This window comes from Suncus etruscus, chromosome 14 (assembly GCF_024139225.1).
Source record: "Suncus etruscus isolate mSunEtr1 chromosome 14, mSunEtr1.pri.cur, whole genome shotgun sequence".
Classification (NCBI taxonomy): Eukaryota; Metazoa; Chordata; class Mammalia; order Eulipotyphla; family Soricidae; genus Suncus; species Suncus etruscus.
Genome location: NC_064861.1, coordinates 93,001,453 through 93,026,005, shown reverse-complemented (window position 1 = coordinate 93,026,005; position 24,553 = coordinate 93,001,453). Strand labels below are relative to the sequence as shown.

General features: G+C 59.4%; 1 protein-coding gene across 6 annotated transcripts; it reads right to left on the bottom strand.

Annotated features, from left to right (window-relative positions):
• Positions 1–239: 239 nt before the first annotated feature.
• Positions 240–22,551, bottom strand: LOC126027187 (mediator of RNA polymerase II transcription subunit 25). 6 transcript variants are annotated; one of them, XM_049786180.1, is made up of 22 exons: positions 22,374–22,551; positions 22,238–22,283; positions 21,454–21,578; positions 18,193–18,291; positions 17,838–17,958; positions 17,492–17,654; positions 17,288–17,418; positions 17,080–17,167; positions 16,787–16,980; positions 16,401–16,529; positions 16,045–16,130; positions 15,912–15,969; positions 15,639–15,746; positions 13,623–13,757; positions 2,098–2,118; positions 1,920–2,009; positions 1,775–1,848; positions 1,630–1,687; positions 1,439–1,543; positions 614–811; positions 462–528; positions 240–346 (listed from the first exon to the last, which is right to left on the bottom strand). In XM_049786180.1, the coding sequence occupies exons 1-21, from the start codon at positions 22,505–22,507 to the stop codon at positions 517–519; spliced, it is 2,175 nt and encodes a 724-aa protein (XP_049642137.1). In that variant the 5' UTR covers positions 22,508–22,551; the 3' UTR covers positions 240–346; positions 462–516. The 6 variants fall into 6 exon arrangements, with proteins under 6 accessions (XP_049642137.1, XP_049642136.1, XP_049642138.1 ...); XM_049786179.1 differs by having other exon boundaries at positions 2,098–2,214; positions 13,719–13,757; XM_049786177.1 differs by lacking the exons at positions 240–346; positions 462–528; positions 614–811; ... (3 more) ...; positions 1,920–2,009; positions 2,098–2,118 and adding exons at positions 9,822–10,914; positions 12,531–12,711; positions 12,834–13,049; positions 13,153–13,217 and having other exon boundaries at positions 13,559–13,757.
• Between the last annotated feature and the right edge of the window lie 2,002 nt (positions 22,552–24,553).

Here is a 24,553-nt window from a genome sequence, read left to right as displayed (position 1 = left end):
TCTGGGGCCGGAGAGATAGCATGGAGGTAGGATGTTTGCCTTTCATGCAGGTCGGTGGTTCGAATCCCGATATTAAATATGGTCCCCAAGCTTGCCAGGAGTAACCCCTGAGCGTCACCCAGTGTGGCCCGCCCAAAAAATGTTTTTCTTGGAGGCCTAGGCCTAAGCTACTCCCAGTGGTGTTCCGGGAGCCAAACCAAAGGGCAAGCCGTTTTTCCTGCAGTGACCACAGGGACCAGAGGGCATTGGAACCTTTATTGGGGAAACATACAGGGGAGGGGTCATCCTCAGGTGTCTCGGGGCGCGTCCTCCATTGCGCTGGGCCCGTTGTTCACAAGCGTCTGACCTGGGGTTGGATGGGCAGGTGGAGCGGGGCAGGCCAGGCGCCGGGCCTGAACCTACTGACAGCCCCCAGTCCCAAGCCAACCCCCAATCTCCGCAGACACCGGGCAGGGGCTTACCAGCCTCCACAGGGGCCTCGTCTGGGACTCGTAGCGGGGCCAGTCCAAGGGGTTGCTACCCCCCCATCTTCGGGGAGGAGGGAGGGAAGAGTCAGCGTGGAGCCGGGTTGCCCCTCTGTCCACCCCCACCCACCCACCCCCGCCCCACTCACCCCACGCTGCTGCTGCTCCTGCTCCAGGTTGCGCTGCAGCACCTGCTGCTGGTTGGCGAGGACACGGCGGATGCTGCTGAAGAAGCTGCCCTGGTCGTACGGGATGAGGCCGATGAAGATCTTCTTCTCCGACGAGTAGAGCAGCATGAGCACCCGCACCTCGCATGGGGCCTTGGCTGGGAAGTGCAGGCAGCCCGCCTGGGGGCCGGGGGGCGTCAGTGGAGGGGGACAGACCTCCCTGACCCTGACCCGCTCCCTTTATAGCCTGGCCCAGGACTCTCCCAGGCACTCCCAGTCACCGTGGAGATGTACCCCACTATGGGGACCTGGTGACAGGAACCAAGGCAGGACACCTGTGTATGCCTCGAGGAAATGGGCCATTGTTGGGAGCCCAAAAATAAAATAAAATACGAGGGAAAAAAGCAGTCGTATGGCCGTTAAGACCAGCCAAAATCTGGAAACTCCGGGGCCCGATGGTATCATAGCAATCCCCCCGAAGCAGGATGGTGATCTGAGGCACAGAATGCCAGGTTGTCAAGACTCAAAACAGCCGAGGGGCCAGAGAGATAGCATGGAGGTAAGGCGTTTGCCTTTCATGCAGAAGGTCATCGGTTCGAATCCCAGCGTCCCATATGGTCCCCATGCCTGCCAGGAGCAATTTCTAAGCATGGAGCCAGGAGTAACCCCTGAGCACTGCCAGGTGTGATCCAAAAACCACACACACAAAAAAAACAGTCGAGAGAAAGAGCACCGACACACAGGGCCCCCCAGAGCTGAGTCAGGGCCTCGACTTGGGGGGGTTCCCACCATCCTGCCCCTACTCACGAAGCCGTTGTCCATGACTCGACACAGGCTCTTGAGCGTCTCCGCGTCCTTGGTGAAGTGGAACTGGACCAGGCGTGAGTTCCGGAACAGGGGCACCAGTGTGGTCTGTGGGGTGGGAGTGAGGGGTCTTGGGGAAGCTGGCCCAGGCCCCCAGAACCCCCCCACAGCCCACCCCAGCCCAGCCTGCTCACCAGCAACTGCTGCGGGATAAGCTGCATGTAGAGCTTCCTCGGCCACTGCTCCGTCCTCCTGTGGGCCAGGTGAGGGGATTGGCAAAGGGCCGACCTTTCTTCCCTCCCCCCCCACCCTGTCCCTTGCACCCCAGCTTCCACTCACAGGATCTCCCCCTGGTTCACGTAGATGTGGGACGTCAGCCACCGCTTCGACTGGCTATTGGGCTCAGGCCTGGGCTTTGGGGGAGAAGTAGGAACGTCAGGGCTGGGCAGCACCCCCGCCCCCCAATCCCTGCCTCCATGCTCACCTCCTGCCACTCCATGACTCCACTCCACGCCAAGAACTTGTTGTTGACTATCTGGATAGGCCCACCGTGGGCGCCACCAGGTCCCATCGCCTGTGGACAACAGTGGCCGTGCCCAGCACCCCCCCACCACCCCCCCCAGGCCCCCCTACCCCGGCTGCCAGCACCGCCGGGACTGTACCTGCTTGCGCGAGCTGATGACCTGGCGGATGCCGTTGACAAAGCCTCCCTGGTCGTAGGGGATCAGGCCCATGAAGATCTTCTTCTTGGACGAGTAGAGCAGCATGAGCACACGCACCTCGCACGGGGAGATGTGGGGGAACAGCATGCAGCCCGCCTGGGGGTGGGGAGTGTGTCAGCCAGGACATGGGTCTTGGCCTCCACACCCCAGGAGGCACTGGGGACATTAGGCTCCTGCTGCTGGGCTGGGCCGGGCCCCAAGCTTTGGAGGGGGCCTTCCTATCACGGGGAGGCCTAGCAGCTGCTGTCACAGCTCCTGGGGCCAGCCATGGGGTGGGGGTGCCGGCCCCTGGAAGCAGGACTCTGCACAACACTACAAAACTCACCCCCACTGGGGTCACAGGGACGCACCACAAATAGCCTGTTGTCCCTGCCCTGCTGCCCAGCACATTCTGGGACCCCAAACTTGCAGACCACGAGCTCAGGAAGCAAACCAGGGTGGAAATGGTCCTGACACAGGGCAGTTCCCCCACATTCCAGGGGACTGGGCCAGGGACTGGGGCTCTGCTGTGGAACACCAGGGCCCCCAACTCACGAAGCCGTTGGCCATGACACGCCGGAGTCCCCGGAGCGAGTCACAGTCTCTGTTGGTGAAGTGGAACTGAGCCAGCTGCGAGTTGCGGAACAGGGGACCCAGCGTGGTCTGGGGGTGAAGGGGTGTGGAGGTCAGGGTAAGAACAGAGAGCTGGGTGGGGAGGGGGAGGCAGAAGGGGGGAAGATACTCACCAGCAGTTGCTGAGGGATCAGCTGCATGATGAGTTTTTGTGGCCACTGCTCCGTGTCCCTATAGGGACGAGAGTCAGGGGGGCAAACCGCTCCCCCGCCCCCATCTTGCACCCCGGCCCATGTCCCACTCACAGGTACTCCCCAGAGTTCACATAGGCCTGGCAGGGCAGGATCCGCTTCAGCTTGGCACTGGAGTCTGAGAAGGGCCGACGTTTCTGCAGTTGGGGATAAGGGGGTGTGTGAGGGGGTGCTAGGTGGGGGCAAGTAACCCCCCACTCCCACACACTCACCTCCTGCCACTCCAGGACGCCGCTCCAGGCCAGCAGCTTGTTGCTGAGCCGGTGCCCGCCCACTGCCAGGCCACCGAGTACCAGCCCAGGTGAGGATGGCCCGATGGGGCCCAGAGCCCCAAAGACCCGGGCACCTTGCTGCAAAGAGATGGGGGGAACATAAAACAGTAGGACAGCCCCCACACGCAGACCTGAATCCCCTGATCCTGGGCACCCCAAGCCCGTGGGAACCCTCCAAGTGTCCTAAAAGGTTGCCCCAAAGTTCACGCACCCCCAAAGCCACCTGTTAGGGTTCAGAAGAATTCAAAAGAGCTACCCTCTCTGGGGTACATACTACTAACCCCTCCTTCCGCCCAGCACCCTCCTGTCTGCCCCAATCTTCCCAGAGGGCTACTGGCCGCCCCCCTTCACTGGCTCACACCCCCTAGGCTGCAGGAAGAGGAAGTGCTGGGCAGGGGTGAGGGGGACCCCAGGCTTCTCCCCTGTGAACTACAGAAACAGATCATTCCAGAAAGCCCTCCAGAATGGAGCCCTGCCTCTCAGGACACTACCAGACAAAGGGCAAAGCAAAGGAGCAACCCCACCCAGGGACACACAAACACACAGACACTGGCCCCCAGTCCCATCCCTTCCACTGGGGGGGTGACATTCCATGACGAAGGAGCTCATAAAGTTTCAACAGAAACACTGCTAGGCGGCAACATTTTTATCGAGGGTCCACTCGCCAGGAAAGGTTGGAGCAAATAGTCACACGGGGGAGGGGGCAAAGTGAGTGGGGTACAGTGAGTGCCATAGCCCAGCTGAGCGAGGGGAACTGGAGATGGGGGTTCCAGGACCTGACAGCTGGTGGGGGGGGCACCCAATTCTGGGGAGGATGAAGCGAAGGGAGCATGGTAGGGTGTGAGTTTCCTTGAGCGCGCTGACCTGGGATTGCTCCCAGGCACTGCTTATGGGTCCCCAAGTTCCACCAGGAGTAACCCCAGGAACTCCACTCTGTGATCCTCCCAAATTAAGAAAGAAAAAAAAACAAGGAAGGAAACGCGCCCCAAAAAGTCAAGACTTTGGCACTGGAGTGAGCACTAGGCAAAACGGGGGAGCAAATAGAAGAAGGTTCCAGAACTGGAACCACTTTAAGGTGGCAGAACACAAGCAGGTGGCAAAAGAGAGCTATGGGGTGGGCCGGCTGCCCAACTGACGGGTCCCAGCAGGGACACAAAGTGGGGGGCTGGTGGAAGTAGCAGCCTCCAAGCCAAGCGGGGACCCCAAAGTGGAAGCAGCAGCCTCCAAGCTCGGACAAGTGCCCATCCAGCCCTGCAGCTGGGGGAGCAGCTAGGGAAGAAGAGGGGGCGCGGGCTGAGCCCCAGGGGTGCTGCTCATGAACTGGGAACGCCAAGCTCCGAAGCTTCCCGCTTCCCTCTTCCCTCCGGGCACCCCGAGCCGGTGCCGTTTTGGGGAGCCGGTGTGTGGACCCGCCCCCGCCGAGTGTGGCTGCAGGAAAGTCAAGGAAAGTGTCTGGGCGTGGATGGGGGGCGCCTTGCGCTGAAATCGGGGATCCCGGGGTGGGTGCAAGCAGCAGGTCCAGGGAGCGGCGACCCCGAGGGTTCCCAAGGGCCAATGCCAGGAGCGGGCGCCCGGGGACAACGCCCCCCGGAGCCCCCAAATGCCCCCGCCCCACCCAAGGGCTGCGCGCGCGCGGCGGAGTGGGCGGAATTTTGAGCCCTCCGCGCCCCCGTAGCCGGGCCGGCCGGGCGCGCCCAGGGGGTCCTTCGGGGGCCTCACCATGGGGGGCGCCGAGCGGGCGCGGATCCGCGGCGGCTTCGGGTCCCGGGGCCCGGCGGGCCAGGAGCGCGAGCGGGGGGCGCGCGGCGCAAGGCAGCGCGGGGGCCGGCCGCGACCCCCGAGCAGCCCCCCGGCGCCGGAGCGGTGCGGGGCGCGGCGCGGACGGACCATGGCGGGGCAACGGTCGACGGGCCGGGCCGGGCCGGACCAACGGGGACGGGGGCGCCGAGAGGGTCGCGGGCCGAACCACTGCGCGGGGGGCCGGCGCGTACCAAGAGCGCCGCCGGGGGGCGTGGCCGGGACGCAGCGCGCGACGTCGAGGGGTGTGGCCGCTGTGCGTCACTCGTGGTGGGCGTGGCACCGTTTCGAGACGCTCGCTCGGGGCGTGGCCTAAGAGGAGATACGAGAGGGGATTGGTCATAGCTCAAGTTGCGTCATCGGTGAGCGTGGCACCCGCATATCTGGGCGCCTCGCGCGGGGAGTGGTCTGAGAGAAGACCCCCGAGAGGGGCGTGGCCGTGGCTCAAGGCACGACGTCGAGGGGCGTGGTCTATCTGCGTCACCGGTAGGCGTGGCCGCGCCTCTGGACGCTACGGACAGGGGTGTGGCTTGAGAGGAGATTCGAGAGGGGCGTGCCCGGAGCTCAGCAGGCGCGTCATCGGAGGGCGTGGCCCGAATGAGGGGACGCGTCGCCAGTAGGCGTGGCTACGACACTGAATTGGTTAACCTGCAGCGCGCTCTGAGAAGCCTCGTCAGGGGGCGTGGCCGGAGCAGAGACGCCTCGCCGAGAGGCCATTGGGGGCGTGGCCTTGCTCGACCAGGGGCGTGGCCTGTTGTTAGGGGTGTGGCTTTAGCGTGCATTTTTATCAGGAGGCGTGGTCAGAGTGGCGACCTACTCGGGGGTCGTGGCCCAATTGTTGACCGCGCCTTCGGGGGCGTGACTTGAGCGGGCTCTTAGGGGCGTGGCCTGAGAAGCCATCTTCGGTGTGGGCGTGGTCACGAGCGGCATCTCGAGAGGGCGTGGCCTGAGATGGCAATTTTGGAGGGCGTGCCAATCGCATTTGGGGGCGTGGCCTGTCCTCCCCGCCCAAGGCCTGGGCTAAATCCTGGAACGCGAGACACCAGCGGGAGGGACTTGAACTCGGGGAGCCGCTGATCCCCTCGAGCCTGGGGGGCTTTCAACTAAGTAGGACCCCGGAGAAACCATTTTCTGGGGTGTGGCAAGAAAGACCGAGGTGAAGAAAGAGCGGAGAGCCAACGGGACGATGCACAGTCGGATTTGGATTGGAGGGCTCCCCACCCCCGATAACCAACCTAGAAATCCCGAGGGGCCCGCTGATCTGGGCGAGAGACCTCAGGGTCCCCCAGGTCGGGGAATTGCTGCACCTCTGCAGAAGCTTGGAGGTGCAGCGCGCATTCCGGACACACCCCCTCCAGCTCCTTTCATTGCTCCTCCAGCTCGGAAAGGGCTGCATGTTCTCCCTAGTGTGGCAAAGGGACCCTCAAACGGTCACGAATGGACAAGTCCTTCAGATCACGGCCAGGACTTCAACGCACCTTCTTGTTAAGCACCATTTCCGTGTCCCTGCCATGGCCACTCACTCACTGGACTTCCCCCTGGCACCAGCAGAAATCAAAACAACACAAAACCTGATAATCCTGTCCAAAGAAACGGAGAGGGGCCCAGGGTGAGAGTCCAGAGGGGAGGAGTAATTCCTAAATGGAGAGCCAGGAGTAACCCCAGAGCACTGCCAGGTGTGGCCCCAAAACAAACCAAAAACAAATAATATTGCGGTGGTACCGGAGCAGGAGAGAAATCACAAATGTTCTAAGTAAGACACTTGACCTTGCATGCCAAGATCTTGATTTACTTTCCATGGGTCACTCCTGAGCATAGAGCCGGGAAGAGAGGCTGAGCACTGCTGGATGTGGCCCAAGCAACCACTCCCAAAAAAATACTATTATGTGACTATAAGATTATATCATTTTGTTGTTTTGGGGTCATGCCCAGGGGCACTCGGGTTACTCCTGGCAGGCACAGGGGACCCTAGGGATGGGGATCAAACCTGGGTTGGTCCAGGGTCCGCCTCGGGCAAGGCAAACGCCCTAATGCTGTGTTATTGCTCTGGCCCCTTTCTTGTTCTTTTTGGACCCTACCAGGTGCTGCTCAGCGGATTCTCCCTGGTGAGCTCAGAGAACCCTCTGGCCTGCAAGGGGTTGAACCCACATCTGCTGTATGGCAGGCAAGCAGCCTGCCCACTGTAAGGACATCTTGCAGTTTGCTGTACCTTGGATGGCCCGGAAGCATCCTGAGAGATAAGTGAGCAGGAGGAAAACAGCCTCTTACGAAGCAGAAAGGGCGAGAGCTGGATCAAGTTTCAAAGGCTGGTCTGAGATTCCCAGGCAGTGAGGAAGGGGGAGGGCACTGAAGGGAATGAGACCAGTGCGGACAGTCTGGGCACCCAGTGGTGGCTCGAGAGTCATAACTTTGTTCGTTAGAACCCCAAGGGGGGCCTAGAAGACGAGCTAGCACATCAGGGAGGGCATCTGCCTTGCATGCAGCCGACCCAGGCTCGATCCCAGACATCCCATTGGGTCCCCAAGTCCTCCAAGAGTACTTTCTAAGCACAGAGCCAGGCATAACAGGAGTGAGTGCCTTCGGGTGTGGACCCCCCAAATAAAGCACAACTGGAAATGAGTGACCACTGGCACTGTTTCTGGGGGACACAGTTACAGCATGTATTTGCCATGAATACAGCCAACCCAGGTCAATTCCTGGCACTCCCTATGGTCCCTCCAAGCCCTGACAGGAGTCAGCCATCAACACCGTGCCTGGTGTGATCCAAAAGCTGGAAAAGGGACTAAACTGATGCCAGTGGGATGTCAGAAACAACCCTATGCTGGCTGGTTAGGATCCAGCTGGAGACCACAGAACTCTGAGATGGAATGGCGGTTGATCTCATACCAGGGAGATCCCTGAGCGGCTACTGGGTGGCAGCCCCCCAACCTAGGAAACCACGTGCCTCCTTCCCACTGTCCTGAGTGAAGCCTCAGATTCACAGATGGTTTCACAAAATACAGTCTGGCCCCATCACAGAGAGAGCAGAGCTGGGAATCCTGGATCTAGCCACGGGCTATACCCACTATCCAAAATGCCCACCCTTCCTCGAGGAGCCTGGCATCATTTCTCCCGAGCTGATGAATAACAGGGGGCCGAGTTCTCAGCTCATCATTGCAGGGGTTGATGAGCAAGAGCAGGATCTCCCCCACCCAGGGGACCCTCAAACTCACTTAGACCTTGTGACACCTGTCCCAGACCCAGACAGTCTACCTGGGTCCATGTAACTGACTGTCCAGAGAAAGGCAGGTGCCAGATCCAGTCTGACTCCTCATACCATCTGTCATCCCCCAGCATCACACTGCTGGGGTGACCCGGGTACCCCAACACTTCAGGGCCTGCACAGCATCGCATCCTCAGACCCATGCACTGCACCAGCAGCCCCAAATGGCTGAGAATTGCTGGGAAAATTGCTCAACAAAACTTGGAAAAGAACCCCCAACACACCCCACTGAAAAACCATCAAGGCCTCACAGGCCCGCAGTGGAATCAACAGCGAACTGGCAACATTTCATTTTGAGTCCATCTGCCTTGGCCCCAATTCTGGGTCTTCCCTACCAGTCCCCCCAGGGTCAGGTGCACCCAGGCCATCTTCCATCCCTTTGGCAGAGTGAACCCTGTCTCGCAGCCTCCTGCCCTCCCTGCCGGCCCTCCACAGGGCTCTGGCCTGCTCCTCGGTTCTCTCCAGCTTCCAGAGGTCACAAAATGGCAGTCTGGTGCCCTCATTCAAAACACAAGCGGATTCTTTTGTCTGATACTTGCAATGTTTTGGATTATTGGGGGGAGTGCTTAAATTTTGAGTGCCACTGGCAGGGCGAGCCCCAATCCTTGTTCGCCATAGTCCGCACCATGCCCAGCTGTCTCGAACCCATCCACACCTCACATTTCTATCACCTGCCTGGGCCGAGTCCAGCTATGCTTTCTGAACCCCAGCTGCACTCCACTGCTGCCTGGGGAGCCGCACCCCTATCCCCCTGCAGCCCATGGAGGCCTCATCATCTTTCTTTCGCTGGCGTGAGGTTCACCCAGGGTGCTGTGTGGCCAAGTGGCGAGTCCCAGCCTCCCCCAAACTTCAGTCCTAGAAGAGGGCCCCTCAACTCCACGGCCTCCAGGAGCCAGGCAGGCCATAGAAAGGAGCGAACTCGGGAGGTCTAAGGAAAGTCTCGGGCCAGAAATATAGTCAAATTGCATCTTTACTGAACTACGGTGAAGGCATGGAAAAGAATACAAACAGGTATGATACTGGCGTTGGATAGTTCAAATTCAAACTTGAAAAAATACAAATTGAAAAATAGAAATATTTAACTATGAAAAAAATTTTTTTCTTCTTCTGTCATCATTTCTTCTTCTGCTCCTGTGATTTGAAGCTAAGAGGCAGCGTCACCCCTGCGAACCCTGGCCCCGGGTGTGCACAACAGGCCGTGGCGAATCCGCCCTTGGCAAATTCTGGAATCCGGGGGCCTCGGAGGAGCTGGATTCGGTTTCATAACGGAAAACAGCTGTTGCCAAACACAGCAGCTCCTGGCTCCCACTCACCAGGGTTCGGGCCAGCGGCTGGACAGAGTGACAGGGCTGGGAGAGACCAGAAGCCACTGCGGGGCCCAAGCCCTTAACCCTGGATGGGGCCCTGTTGTACCCAGTGCTTCCAGGCGCAGCTGCGGCCCCACGCTCCGAGCCGTGTTCGGAGGCACGTGCTGACGCTGAGTTCGCGGTCACAGTGCTGGGGGAGCGGTGGGGGACACTCTGGCTTCCACCCTTCACTTCTACTTGGAATAGTCAGGTGATGTCGGTGATTTCTGGAAATCAAGCACAGCAGCAGCCACTGCCCACCAGCTTTCCTGGATTCCCGACAGGAACATACATTCAAGTTGCTGTTTGTGGAAAATGTCCATCTGGAGACGCGGGAGCGCTGAGGAGGGTCACGACCTCGACTGGGGCGACCAGAGAAATCGGGGCCCTTCTGGCGTCCTGGGAGAGCAAGGAGTGGACAGTTGGCGACAGTTCTGAGGGGTTCAGGATTGTATCCCCAGTGCTGGAGGTGGGTGGTGTCGGCCGGGTCACAGGGTGTCTAGAGAAATACATCAGACCGAGGGCACCATCTATTGGCCTGTCGGGGGTCCAGACGGGCACGGTGCAGTGTCCATGGCGGGTCCACTCTTGACCCCCAAGTCCTGGCGCCCCAGGGAACAGATGGTCCAATGCACGCAGCTGGGCAAAGCCCCGTGGACAATCGGGCCCAGAAAAGGGCCACTCGGTCCAGCAAATTTGGGCATTGCCAGTGGCGGGCTGGCCTGGGCCCACGTCACAGCCATTCGGTCACACCCCAATTCTCAGCCAACAAATAAATAAAGCTATTTGGGGGAGCAAGAGTCTGTGAGCAGCAGCAGGAAAGGCCACGGCAGACTGGCCAGCGGGCTGAGAAAGCACCACCAGATCTTCCGTGTCCTGGACGGCCCAGAGCGGAGGGTCTGACCCCCTCAGTCTCTTAGGGCTCCTCAAAAAAGAACAAAACAACGCGCCATGTGCAGGAGAGGGTTGCCGGGGCCAGTTCCCCGTGGTGCTCCAGCGCCCTGACTCTGGCACCTGCTCTGAGGCGCGGCCCTACTGGCACTTGAGGCCCTTTTTCAGTTGGTCCAGGATGGCGTCCCGCGTCTGCTCCGTGTACTGGTCGTAGCTCTTGCTGTGCTTGGACTTGTAGTGGCGCCGCAGGTTGTACTCTTTCAGCACAGACACGATTTTGTTGCATATTAAACAAGTAGGCACGCTCTTCACCTCCACAAAGAAATACGCTCGCTCCCACTTTTCTCGGAACACGCCGCCCTCTCGCTCACGCTTGCGTTTAGGCACTTGTGGTAGAGACATGGGTACAAGAAAGGTTTCACTCTCCCGAGCACACCGCCACCGGGCCCACCGCTGCTTCCCGGGGAGGAGGGAGAGCCAAGAGGGGGCGGTGGGGACTGTGGCGAATGAGGGAGCACGGGCCACGCAGAGGGACGGCTCTGGCCCGTGGCTGTGGCAGAAAAGGCGAGCCTTGGTGCCAGACCTCCAGCCTGGCAGGACCAGGCAGGACCGCAGACTGCGCGAGTGAGCCTGGGTTCGAGAGCTAGCTTGGCAGGGATCCTGCTTGCGTGGGGAAGGCCCAGATCCTAGTGGCCCAGGAGCCCCATCCACAGAGGATGGGCCCAGGGGCAGAAGTGGGACACCCAGGCACGGAACAGACACCTCCAGGCCTCCCTCCAGCCCTAGCCTCGCCACTGGCCACACCTATGCCCTGCTCAGGAACACCCTTCCTCCATCTGATTCCCCCTGCTCCCATGTCCGAACCCCAAAACCCTGGAAGGTCTGATGGGACCCACCATCTCCGATCCTGTGGCCCCAAACACCAGCCTCAACCGTCCCTCGGCCCAAGCTGTGTCACTGAGTTCCTCAGGCCATTCCATGATTCTCTTTCCCAGGCCAGACTCCAGAGGCCAACTGTGGTCCCAACCCTGTCATACCCCAGTCCTTCCTCCCCATTCTGCACTGGTCCCTCTCCCCTCAGGTCTCCCCTCCCCGGCGTCACTGCCTCACATTGGTCCTGACTGGTCCCGTGGACACCCCAATGTCTGGAGGGGTCCACCCTCACATGGCCTCCCGTGCGTCCTCTGGACAAACGAGAGCCACTCACACCCAGGCACCCAGGTGGGCCACTCACCTCCTTTCTTCCCAGACTCATCCACTCCCGCCTCTCCTGAGGTTCAGCCAAGCCCGGAGGGTCAGCAATGTCTGCCTGCCCGACCCACACTCCAGCCCGTCTGTCTGCCCGTCCCACACCCGGCCTTGCCTGCTGGCTTCCCAGCGAGGCGCAGGCCCACAAACCGGGTCTCGGGGAGTCTGCAGAAGTGCCCCCCCTGGCCGCCTCCTGCCCAGCCCTGGGGGATGTCAGTGACGGGAGCCGGGGTGTGTGTTAAAAGGAACTTTATTGGGGATCGGGGGTTCAGATGAGGTCCATGAGGATGTCGTCCTCCATGACGCTGGGCTGCAGGCCCGGCTGGGGGACCGGGCCCCGGGGACCCCCACTCAGCAGCATCTGACCTGGGGGGCAGTGGGGAAGGGACTGCATCTCCCGGTAGGCACTGGGGCCCTCGAGGGCCCTGGCCCTGCTTCCTCCCTCTGCCTGAGCACCCCACGCACTGTCTCGAGAACCCCAGGACTGGCACGGGGCAGACGCCCCCGCCTGGCACAACTGTGCTGTGTCTGTTGCTACCGTGTCCCCGCAGCTGTGACGACACGCACGAGGGGCCCACACCTCTTACCCCACCAGGTACGCCGAGCACCAACTGCAGCCCCCGCCTCAGAGACCCCAGGAGTCACAAGGGGATCCTCTGCTCTTAAAAGCCATAACTCTGCTCCCCAAGAGCCCCCAGTCTGGATCCTGCAGGGCCCCTTGTGCAGAGCCCCGCCCGTCCTGGGGCCCCCTTACCTGGCAGTGGAGCCCGGGGGGGAAGCTGAGCCGGCCAAGACTGGGCAGGCGGTGGGTGCAGGAGGGGGGGTCCCAGCTGGGGTTGCCCCAGGCCCTGGTGCGGTGGAGGCAGAAGTGTGGGGGCCCCTGGCGGTTGGAGGTGGTGGAGGGAGGCTTGGGGTGGGGGCACCCCAGTCTGGGGCTGAGAGAACAAAGAAAGTGCTCAGAGTCCCAGTGAGGCCCCAGCCCCAGTGAGCCTGCTCAACCACCAGCAGCCCCCTCTGGAGGCACTGGGCCCATGGCTCCCGCCATGCCCCTTCTCACCGGTGGTGGGTTGAGGAGGAGACTTCGCAGCTGTGGGTTGGCCCCAGGATTCTGGGGTCTCAGGATGGGTCCTGGAGGAGGCCCAGGGGCTGCTCCTGGAGGACCTGGTGGCCCACCCGGGGGGGCCTGAGCAGTACCTTGAGGTGGGGGCTGTCCTGAGGCTGCAGAGGCCCCCACAGTGCCCTGAGGCTGGGGCTGAGGTGGGCGGAGCTGGAGCTGGTGGAGGGGGAAAGCAGGGTGAGGACAGAGACCCCTGCCTTCTCGGCCCCGGACCCCCACTTCCCGCCCTGGCCCTTGCCCTGTGCACCAAGGTCCTCACCAGGTTCTGCGAGGGTCTGGCCTGGTCCTCCAGAACAGGACCCAGCCCTGGGGGGGCCTGCTGTGCTCCCATCTGTGGGGACAGAGCGAACAGATCAGGGACAAGCAGGGAAGAATCCCCGAGTTAGAGGCTCTGCGCCCTAAATGGGAGCCTGGGAGGAAGTGGGGCGGTTTCTCTGGGTGGTCTCACCGATGCAGACATAGATTCGTCAGAGGGGGCCTGGGGAAAAAGGCCCTAACATGGCTGTCATGAGGGAGCCCCGGGTTCTGCCGCAGGAGGCCCTTGCACCATGGGGGGGGGGGGGGGCGGTTGTGATACCAAAACAAATGAACAGAGAGAACAAAGGAGGGGCTTAAAGAAACTGCCAGGATGGGGAGTGGCCCCGGAGGGTGCGGGCCCCCAGCACACACCCCGCGCTGCTGCTGCTGCTCCAGCTTCTGCTGCTGCACCTGCTTGTGGTTGGTGATGACCTGGCGGATGCCATTGACAAAGCCGCTCTGGTCGTAGGGGATGAGGCCCATGAAGATCTTCTTCTTGGACGAGTAGAGCAGCATGAGCACGCGCACCTCACAGGGTGCTGTGTGTGGGAAGTGCACGCAGCCCGCCTGGGGACGACAGAAGGGGCGTCAGCCACTGTGGGTCAGGGCAGTTGTCCTAGGCTAGGGACTTGGGCTCTGCACGTGACTGATGGCAGAGAGGGGACAGGCGTGACGGAGCTGTGGCCAGAAGGACCCAGACCCGGGAGCCCCACTTCCTGCACAGTCCAGAGACACCCCAGGGAGCCTATGAGAGGGGCCAAGAGAGCCAAAAGGAGGGCGACAGTTCCCCCAAGTACCCCTCATCTCTAGAGGGTGGTCCCAGGCACAATATGAATGCCCAAGGATAAAGATCCATCAGGGGGAAGCCTCCTCAGAAACCAATGAAGGGCCCATATTAGAGTATACTACAGCCCCCCCTTACTGGCTGCCAGCCCTAGGGGACAACAGGCCCCTCAGTCTTCAAGTCTGCTGGGCTTTCTGAGGATCACGGTGTGTTTTGTGTCTGTCTTGTGAGGCCCTGAGGGAATAACCCTGAATCCTGAAAGCCCCAGACACCATGAGCCAAGACTAGCAGACAGGCCAAAAGAGCACAACAGGGTACATGGCTTTGTCATGGCTGACCTGGGTTCAGTTCCCAGTACCCCATTTGATTGCAAGCACCACCAGGAGTGTTTCCTGAGTGCAGAGCCAGCAATATCCCCTGAGCACTGCTAGGTGTGACCCAAAACTAAGACTAAAAATCGGGCCCGGAGAGATAGCACAGCGGCGTTTCCCTTGCAAGCAGCCAATCCAGGACCAAAGGTGGTTGGTTCGAATCCCGGTGTCCCATATGGTCCCCCGTGCCTGCCAGGAGCTATTTCTGAGCAGACAGCCAGGAGTAACCCTGAGCACCGCCGGGTGTGGCCCAAAAACCAAAAAAAAAAAAAAAAAAAAAGACTAAAAATCTTTCTTGGGCCGTGACTTCCTTCTGGAAAGGCTGCTGGCAGAATTTGCCCGAGAGCCCAGAAAAGTCCCAACACTTCTTGCTGGGGTACAGGGGAATTCCATGAGGGACCCAACCAAGCCTGGCCTCATGCAGGAGCGCGCGCACGTGTGTGTGTGTGTGTGCGTGTGCGTGTGTGTGTGTGCGTGCGTGCGTGCGTGCGTGCGTGTGTGTGTGTGTGTGTGTGTGTGTGTGTGTGTGTCTGCCCAGGGAAAGGGTCTCCAAGGGACCCAACCGAGCGTGTGTGTGTGTGTGGGGGGGGGGGGTCTCCAAGGGACCCAACCGAGCCTGGCCTCATGCAGGAGCACACGTGTGTGTGTTGGGGGGGGGGGTCTGCCCAGGGAAAGGGTCTCCAAGAGAACAGGCTGTGTCTTATGCAGTGACAAGGCCTGAACCCTATCCTGTCTGTCCCTAGTTGGTGACATTTTTTTTGGTTTTCCGGCCACACCCAGTGACGCTCAGGGGTTACTCCTGGTTATGCACTCAGAAATCGCTCCTGGCTTGGGGAACAACATGGGACTCTGGGAGATCAAACTGCAGTCTGTTCTAGGCCAGTGCATGCAATGCAATCGCCTTACGGCTTGCACCACCACTCTGACCCCAATTGGTGAGATTTTTAACACAAACCCACCTCCATCTGGACTGATTTTAAAAGGACCAAAGGGGCCGAAGCAATAGTACAACAGGAAGGGTCTCTGGCCTTGCATGTGGCCAACCTGGGCTTCATCCCCAACACCCTGTATGGTACCGAGCCCCGCCAGGAGTCAGCTCTGAGCACTGCCTGGTGTGGTCCGAACACAAAACCAACCAGAAAAGGCCCTTCAAAGACCCAGCTTTGGAAGACACGGAAGGAACCTGAGCTCACCAATCTACCTGACTACCCACTGGAAATTGCTCCCCCAGGCTCAACCCTCAGGGGACCCTGCAGGGCCGAAGGAGGCGGGAGAGGGGTGTCCACGACTCACAAAACCACTGCCCATGATGCGGTAGAGGCCTTTGAGGGACTCCAGATCCTTGTTGGTGAAATGGAACTGCACCATCCTCGAGTTCCGAAACAGAGGGCCCAGAGTGGTCTGGGGGGTGCAGAACAGTGATGAGAGGTGTGGCCAGGGAGGGTGGAGCTTGGATGATGGGTGGGGTTAACAGGAGGGGCTTGGGTGAGGGGAGGGAATAAGAACAGGAAGGAGAGAGGCTAAGAACTGGGCGGGTTCACCCCACCCCTCTTCCCTGGGCCTCACCAGCAGCTGTTGGGGGATCAGCTGCATGATCAGCTTCAGGGGCCACTGCTCCGTCTTCCTGGATGGGAGCAGAGGTGCCGAGTCAGGGTGAGCCCGGGCCCAGCCCACCCCCAGGCAGCTCCTGACCACCTACAGGTTCTCGCCGGGGTTCACGTAGACCTGGCAGGGCAGCGAGCGCGTGAGCTTGGTGTTGGTGTCTACCGAGGCTGGCTTGGGTTTCTGCAGGGGTGAAGGGCATATTCCAAATCCAAGAGCCCCTGAGCCCAATGAGCGCCACCTGCCCACCTCTCCACTCTCCTTTCCAGCCTCACTCAACAACTGGTCCTTCCTCCTGACCACCAGTCTCCAATCAAGGCATCTTCAAATAGCAAGACTGGGTGGCCCCTCTGGCCCAGCCCCACAACCCGAGCAGTCTACCCACACTGGGCCCCAACCTGCCTCCAGGTACTCGACTCTCAGCCCGACCCAGAACGGCTGTTCAGGGCTCACCTCCTGCCACTCGAGGACCCCGCTCCAGGCCAGGACCTTGTTGGTCACGGACTGCTGCCCGCTGAGGGCCGGGGCGCCGAGCTGTGCTGCCGTTGGGCCGCTCACCCCTCCGGGGGCCACGGTGCCCGCCTGCTGGACAGAAGGGGGCAGGTGGAGGTCCTGCATCTGGGGAGGGGCTTCCCGAGGGCCCAGCCAGCAGGAAGGGACACAGACACAGAGATTCTCATCTCCAAGGCCTCGTGCCCAAACTCCACGAGACTTGACTGTAGGACCAGCCCCACCCTGCCCTAGACTCCCAGCACCCCAGGCTAGTCACTACCTAGTTCACGTGGTACACGCATCCCAGACCTGTGCACCTCACACACCTGCGCCCCACGGCCACCTACCATGCTCGCTGCCCCAGGCTGTGCAGAGGGTGCCAGGCCTGGGCCCGAGGCCACGGTGGAAACCAGGCTTGGCTGAGATGCAGGGGCTGGCTTGGGAGCCCCGGGGGGTCCTGAGGGAAGCTGAGAAGCAGCCGTTTGGCTGAAGGGGGGGCCCACCCCTGGAGTGGCTTGCTGGAGAGGATTGATTGGAGAGACTGTGGGGAAGACCAAGAGAAGAGGTAGGAAGTTGGGGACGAAGTAGGGGGCGGGGAACCCAGCTGGCCCTGACCCCCAGCCCCCTCTCCTGGACTCACAGCGGGGTCCTAACCCGGCCTTCTGGTTCTTCGCGGCCTCCACAGCGTTCTGAGCGGCCACCTGGGCAGCACTCAGGTTCCCGGGGACCTGAGCACATGGGGGGTGGGTGAGCACCAGGGGCTCAGGATACACAGCCACCCAATGCCCAAAGGAGATCCCCCACACCCCCAGATCTCATGGGATCTCTCCTGGGAGCGAAGTGGCTACCTGGTACGGCTGGGGGCCTGGCGGCAGAGGCTGCTGGGGCACTGCAGCTAGCGAGGCACCCGAGGGTGCAGCCGGAGGCAGAGGTACAGGCTGCTTCTGCTGGAGGGGGCCGGGCCCCGAGCCACCCCCAACTGCAATGAGGAGGGACACAGTGAGGCGGAGCTGAGCAGAAGGCAAAGCGGGGCAGCCCCGAGCCCAGCTCACCTGGCAGCACCAGGCCTCGCACCAGCACCATGTGCCGAGGGTCCTGGCTCACATCGGAGGGCGGCTGTAGCGGGTCCAGGAGAGCTGGGGGCGCCGCCTTCTCAAACAGGAGCCGCAGGGCAGGCAGCTTCCGAGGAGACACGATGGAGAAGTGGATGCCTTGCTGCGGGAGGGAGGCAGAGTCAGGCTTCCGGGGAGTTCCTGCCAGGGCTCCGGGTCAGAACTTGGTTCCCTGCAGGCTTGGGGACGACCTTCCTCGCACCCCAGTGAGCACAGCGGGCTGCAGATCCAGGAACACCTGTGTCGGGGGGTCCGGGCCCTCCTGCCACATGCCCAGGGCACTCACCTCCCCGATCTTCTGCACGAGGCTCTCCGTGGTGTACCCCGAGTACGTGGTGCTCTCAACAGCGGGCAGCAGGTAGGGGGGCGAGTTGCAGATAAGGAGGCAGACACGATGCGTCTCCCCACTGCCAGAGAAGGGAAAGGCACAGAGCTGGGGGGCAAGTGGGGCCAGGCCAGAGACTGAGAGATAAATTGGGATTATTTCATTCCCTTGACAGTGAGGGAGGCCAGGCCGGGGGGCACACAGCAGGCAAGAGGCAGGAGCTGCTTCCCTTCCCAGTGAGGACTTTGGGCTTGTCCACCTCCAGCACCCCCCAAGTCCCAGGTCCCCCTGGGAAAGCCCCTGAGGGCCCACTCACATCTGCTCCCGCATCTTCTTGAAGTCATCGAACAGCTGCAGGGCCGTGCTGAGACCCTCCGCGATCAGACTACAGCTCTCGCCACCCCCGCCCATGAACCTGTGGAGAACTTGGGGTGAGCTGAGCCTGCACCTGCAGGTCCCTCCCCACCCCATGCTTGCGGTCCAACTCTGTATGGACAGAGAAAAGCCTACTACCTAGCACCCTCCTCTGGGGACAGCTCCACAAACTCCAGCGGAAGGGCTGGAGCGAAAGCACAGCGGTTTGCCTTGCATGCGGCTGACCAGGAGAGACCCGGTTTGATTCCCGGCATACCATATGGTCCCCTAAGCCTGCCAGGGGAGATTTCTGAGTGCAGATCTAAGAGGAACCCCTGAGCGCCACTGGGTGTGGCCCAGAAGCCAATCAAGTTTTAAAAAAATAAACTACATGGGGCTGGAGAGATAGCATGGAGGTAAGGTGTTTGCCTTTCATGCAGAAGGTCATCAGTTCAAATCCCGGCGTCCCATATGGTCCCCCGTGCCTGCCAGGAGCAATTTCTGAGCATGGAACCAGGAATAACCCCTGAGCACTGCCGGGTGTGACCCAAAAACCACAAAAAAAAAATAAATAAATAAACTACAGCTGAGTCTGAATCCGACTCCACTTTCTGGGAACGCCAGGGGATGGAATCCGGGTCTGATGAGCCAAATTCCAAACCATCCCTCTTCCCTTTTTTGAGGGGAAGAATTTGGGGATACACCAGCGGCGCTCAGGATCACTCCTGAGGGTGCTTGGAGGCCCAAACGTGGTGCAGGGACCTGAGGTGGAAGTTAAAGGGGTCAGTTTGATCCCTTTGTGTCTAGTCCACAAAGACCCTCCCACCCACCCGAGGACCCTGCCGTTGCTCTAACACCCACGGTGTCCCCTCCTCCAGGCGACCCACCCTGCCTGATTTGAGAGTCCACCCTGGATCACAGCACACATCATCCCCACGGTCAAGCCGGTCGAAGTAAATGACCATGAGCCACCCGCCGTGACCCAGAACTGAGTGGGAACCCCAGCCAGCCAACCCTCCACTCTAGGGAGCCCGGACCCTGCCCACTCGCACAGACTCCTGAATGAAGAATGGCAGCTGTGAGCATGAGTGGGCTTAGAGTCTTCCTTCTGGGCCTGGAGAGATAGCACAGTAGCGTTTGCCTTGCAAGCAGCCGATCCAGGACCTAAGGTGGTTGGTTCGAATCCCGGTGTCCCATATGGTCCCCCGTGCCTGCCAGGAGCTATTTCTGAGCAGACAGCCAGGAGTAACCCCTGAGCACCGCCGAGTGTGACCCAAAGACCAAAAAAAAAAATCTTCCTTCTCCTCAGTCCCACTGGTAAATGTGGCCACGACAGTAAGCACAGCGCTAGCCTTGCTCGAGGGCCTTCCGGCTCCTGCACAGCTCTGGAGCTGGGCCAGCAGCACACAATGGCCACGCTGAGCCTCTGAGCTTTATTGGGGGAGGATCCTCCAAGCAAGCCACTCGGGCTGCTGATTGTTCTCTCCCTTAAAGGAACCCCCAGATTCTGAGATAGAGGACAAGGACGAAGAAGACAGACAGGCACACACAAACATTTCCTCGGTATATATGGCATCAGGCAATGCTCAGGAATCGCCTGTGGGGGAGGATTTGGGACGTGGGGGGGATCCAACCTGGTACCCTCTCCCACTGTACAACCTTTCTACCCTCAGGGCTTTCTTTTTCAAAGGGGTCAGCGCTCTGCACGTGGAGTTCACTTTTCCAGCCACCATCCTCTAAGGCCTCTTGCTAGAAGCAAACTCCCAGACAGGGGCAGGGGGAACTCCTGTCTGAAAGCTTGGTCAGGGTCTCTGGGAAGTCAGACAAAACTTTGCCAAGCCCACTCAGGACTATCTCCCACCACCTCGATGTTCCCTCTATCAGGCTTTCCCCAGAGCTACCTTTGTGCCTGATCTTTAGCTGTGGGAACCCAAGGGATGCAGGAATATAGACACCCCAAAGGAGCCCTCATTACTCAAGTGACAAAGCTCATATCCACAGGGAGACATTTGTGTTCTTTTGGTTTTAGGGCCACACCTAGAGATGCTCAGGGCTTGTTCCTGGTTCTGCACTCAGGAATCACTCCTGGACGTGCTCAGGGAACTCTACAGGGTTGCCGGGGACTGAACCCAGGTTGGCCACAGGCAAAGCAAGTGCCCTACCCAGACTATCTCCCCACCACTATCCACCTGAATCCCACAGTCTCATGTCCCAGACAGGATGCAGCAGAGAGATGAAGGCATGTGACTTTGTGGCTTTCACAGAGCTTGGCCAATGAGTGTACTCGGTCTATGAGAACGAAGGAGAGGGTAGGACTGGACTGAGGGGGGTGGGGTACACTCCAGAACTCTGGGGAAAACCTAGAGGCAAATCACCAGGAACCAAGGCCGCCAGGTGCACCCAGCTAACAAAGGTCACAGCTTTCAGGAAGGGACCCTGGCCCGAGCCACACCCAAATTCCTGTGTTCCCGAAACCCTGAAATATCCGGGGTATTGTCTCGGGACTAAAGTTTAGGGGAACTTCAGCAATAAGTAGCCCAAGTCAAGACTTCTTCATCTTCTTTTTAGAACAGGACTTTGAATTACACCCAGTGTGGTACTCAGGGCTTACACCTTGCTCTGTGCTTGGGGACCACTCCAGGGGAAGGCTGGGGGGTGGCCCCTACAGTGGCAGGGATGGACAGTTGCATGTAAACAAAGTACCTTAACTCCTGTTTTAGCTCTGTGGACCCCTAATAATCCCAATGTCACCACCTCCAAGAGGGAAAAAGAAGCTTCTGCCAGCAAGAACCTGAGAAACCAAAACTCCATACAAGGGGTCAAGGATCTCTCCCTGAGTTTGATCCCCAGAATCCCCTATGGTCCTCCCAAGCCCCACCAGGAGTTATCCCTGAGAGCAAAGTCAGAGCAAGCCTTGAGCACCACAGGGTAGGCCCCAAACCCTCCCCCATCCCAAAGAAACTGAGAAAACAATTCAGTGCAAAGCCCAAAGACTGGGTCAGGAGAAAAGCCCATGGGACACCAGCTGGATGAGGATGAGGAAGATGAGGACGGAGACTGGGTAAATAGGGAGCTGCTGTGTCTGACCTCAATCCCACGTGCCATGAATCCCCCAAAGTGACTCATAACTCATAACATAACCCCCCCTCCAGCTCCAAATGCCCCAGCCAGAGTCCCCACCCCTACCCCAAAGCTATGGCAAGCAGGGGAGGAGGGAGCTCACTTAATGCCATCGAGCCAGGTGACAAACTCGTAGGCGCTGCTGGTGGGCGCGTGGCACTGGACGTAGGACTCGGGCGCGCAGTCCACCGTGTTGAACACCACGAGGCTGTACTGGGTCCCCCCATACTGGAAAGGAGGCAGAGAAATGTTTCCTTTCAGGGCCCACAACCTCCCCCAAGATGCTCCTCCCTCAAACCCAGTGGTCCAGGCGAGGTCCCAACCCTCCTCTCTCAAGTGCTGGAGTCTGAACCCCCAGGCCTCCCTTCTCAGACCCAGGGGTCCAGACCCCCAACCTCCTCCCTTAGATTCTAGACTCAGGAGTTTGAGCCCCCCCAGCCTCCTCCCTCAGACCCAGTGGTCCAGACGGGGTCCCAATCCTCCTCTCTCAAGTTCTAGAGTCTGAACTCCCCAGGCCTCCCCTCTCAGACCCAGGGGTCCAGACCCCCAACCTCCTCCCTTAGATTCTAGACTCAGGAGTTTGAGCCTCCGCAACCTCCTCCCTCAAACCCAGTGGTCCAGGCGAGGTCCCAACCCTCCTCTCTCAAGTTCTGGAGTCTGAATCCCCAGGCCTCCCCTCTCAGACCCAGGGGTCCAGACCCCCCAACCCTCCTCCCTTAGATTCTAGACTCTGAACCCCAAGCCTCCTGCTCAAACTCAGGAGTTTGAACCTCCCCAGCCTCCTCCCTCGGACCCAGGGGTCCAGACCCTCCAGGTCTCCTCCCCCAGACCCAGGGATCCAGACCCCCAGGCCTCCGCCCTCAGACGCACGACGCCCCAACACTCACGTCTCCCCCAAAGTCCGTCTCTGCAGGCGGCCCGCCGTTGAAGTACCTGCGCGGGGGAAAAGCGAAGAGGGGGTTCAGGGACGGCGAGGCCGGAGAAGGCCGGGCCGGGGCGGAGGAAGGCGGGGCCGGCACTCACTCGATGGCCGGCAGCAGGTAGTGCTTGCGGAGCCCCTCGAAGTACGGGCCCAGGTTGGCGGTGCCCTCGATCACGAACACCACGTCGGCCACCAGGCCCCCGGCGCGGGCCGGGCCCTCGGACCCGGGGACCATGCCCCGAGCGAGCGCCGCCGCCGCCACCGCTGCCGCCGCCACCGCCACCGCCGCCGAGTGCGCGGCAGTGAGTGCGCCTGCGCGAGGGGTGCGCGCGCATATCCGGAAGTCTTCACGCCGCGGGTGACGCTCTGGTAGCCATTTTTGTTGCGGGAACGGGCGACGGGCTGTTCGTGAAGTCCGTCTGCAAGTGCAACCGCAGCGAGCATCATGACAGTGCCCAGAGACTCTCTGCAGGTAGCTGGTTCCGAAAATGGAACGACGGGCGGAACCGGAGGGAGAGGAATCCGGTGGAAGCGGCATGGCCGGACGCCATCTTTGAGTCGGGCGTAAGGTTCGGACTCCCGCAGCAGTGGGCGGGGCCCGGGGCTGGTTGCTACGCGACGCACACGCGGCCCTTGTTTTCCAGTAACTTGATTCTAGTTTCCATTCCGGTAGTTCCGGGGCGGGCCTTGAGGATTAGGGACGTGTGAACAGTCCAATCACAGCCTCCGACTGGAGGTTTCTAGGCAACCGTCGGGTTGCTGTCAGCTGTTGGGTTTTTTTTTCCAAAAGGAGCCAAGCTCCAGGCTCAGTGGCAGTTGCTAGGCAACACCTGGTGGTTGTTTTCTGGGCCAGGAGCCAGCAAACTGCCAAGATCACGAATTTATTTCATGTATTGCAGGTGGATTGAAAATATAAATACATTCAATAAGACCAAAATATATCAAAAAAAAAATATATATATGGAGGTACCAGAGCTGTTGCCCAAGAAAACAAATTAATAGCTGAAAGATTAAAAAAATCTGATAGGTGAAATAAATCCACTTTTGAACTGGATAAGGACTTTCCTGCTTACAGTGAAGCTAATATTTAAACAGATGACTAGAGAGATAGCTTGGAGGTAGGGCGTTTGCCTTGCATGCAGAAGTACGGTGGTTCGAATCCTGGCATCCCATGTGGTCACGAGTCTGCCAGGAGTGATTTCTGAGTGTAGAGCCATGAGTAACTCCTGATCACTGCCGGGTGTGACCCAAACCCCCCCCCAAAAAAAAGAATAGATGGGCTCATGCCAACCTTACGTATGCCAACCTTATGACATGCCTGGCCAGTTAGGCCCTACACTATGCTTTAACTATGCCTTAATGCTCATATACATTGGCAGAGGTCAGGGCGACGTGGGGAATTAGAGCCTACCAAACTTCCCAAAAGCAAAGAGGCACCGGGGAGGCACAGGAACTGATACTGATAGATGCCTATGGTGCCCCCATAAATACTTTTCTATGTCCGCTCCCCCACATCCGGGCCTAGTGGACACGCCTTGTTTAGGGAGGCCTTGATCCATTTGAATTATGTTACTTGTGTTATAGAAATGTGTATCCTTGCTATCTGCTTCCTGAGTTTAACTGAACAATGTGCATGCTGTCAGTGACTATAAAAACTCTATGGAACCCAAGCTGGGGACTAACTAGCATCCTGCTGGTCAGGAGTGGTTGGACCCCAGCATGCTGGCTTTATATACCCTGCTTTGTGACTTGCATTGCCAAGTGGTCTCTTTGTCCTATTACTGGGCTGATAGCACGATCCTAACACTACAATGATTAAAATGTCAAGTTGTCCAGTGTAACCCTCCAGAAGCCAAGCTGTAAAGAATTTAGTAACCTGAGAACAGGATTTGACATATTTGTTGAGAGAATTTTACTGCATGAATTTTAGCACTCAGGGAGCCAGAAATGCCTTAGTTTTTAATGGCCAGGAATGTGAGAACTCTTAGCTCAGTGTCCAAAGTCAAGCACCTGAAAGCATCTTAGCTCTCTCTTCAAGCTCTTGGTCTCCTCTGAATACCAATCTCACTAGCTTGTCCCTGTTTCTTTGCTTATTCCCACTCTGGAGAAGCCCATGTTCTCTTTCAAATATCTACTCCTACTCTCTCGACTCACATATTCTTTTCTTCTTTTTATTTGGGGTAGGGGGATATGCCACACTTGGCAGTACCCAGGGTTTACTCCTGGCTCTGCTCTTAGGGCTCTGTTCTCAGCAACTACCAAAAAACTTAATTGTTAATTT

What these genes read in the sequence shown, in the direction of transcription:
- LOC126027187 (XM_049786176.1), bottom strand. Translation starts at nt 22,507, where the DNA reads ATGGTCCCCGGGTCCGAGGGCCCGGCCCGCGCCGGGGGCCTGGTGGCC. An exon ending in TACCTGCTGCCGGCCATCGA is followed by an intron (nt 22,284 to 22,373) that starts GTGAGTGCCGGC and finishes TCCCCCGCGCAG; the next exon opens with GTACTTCAACGGCGGGCCGC. An exon ending in CAGGCCCCCAGCCGTACCAG is followed by an intron (nt 17,168 to 17,287) that starts GTAGCCACTTCG and finishes CCATGTGCTCAG; the next exon opens with GTCCCCGGGAACCTGAGTGC.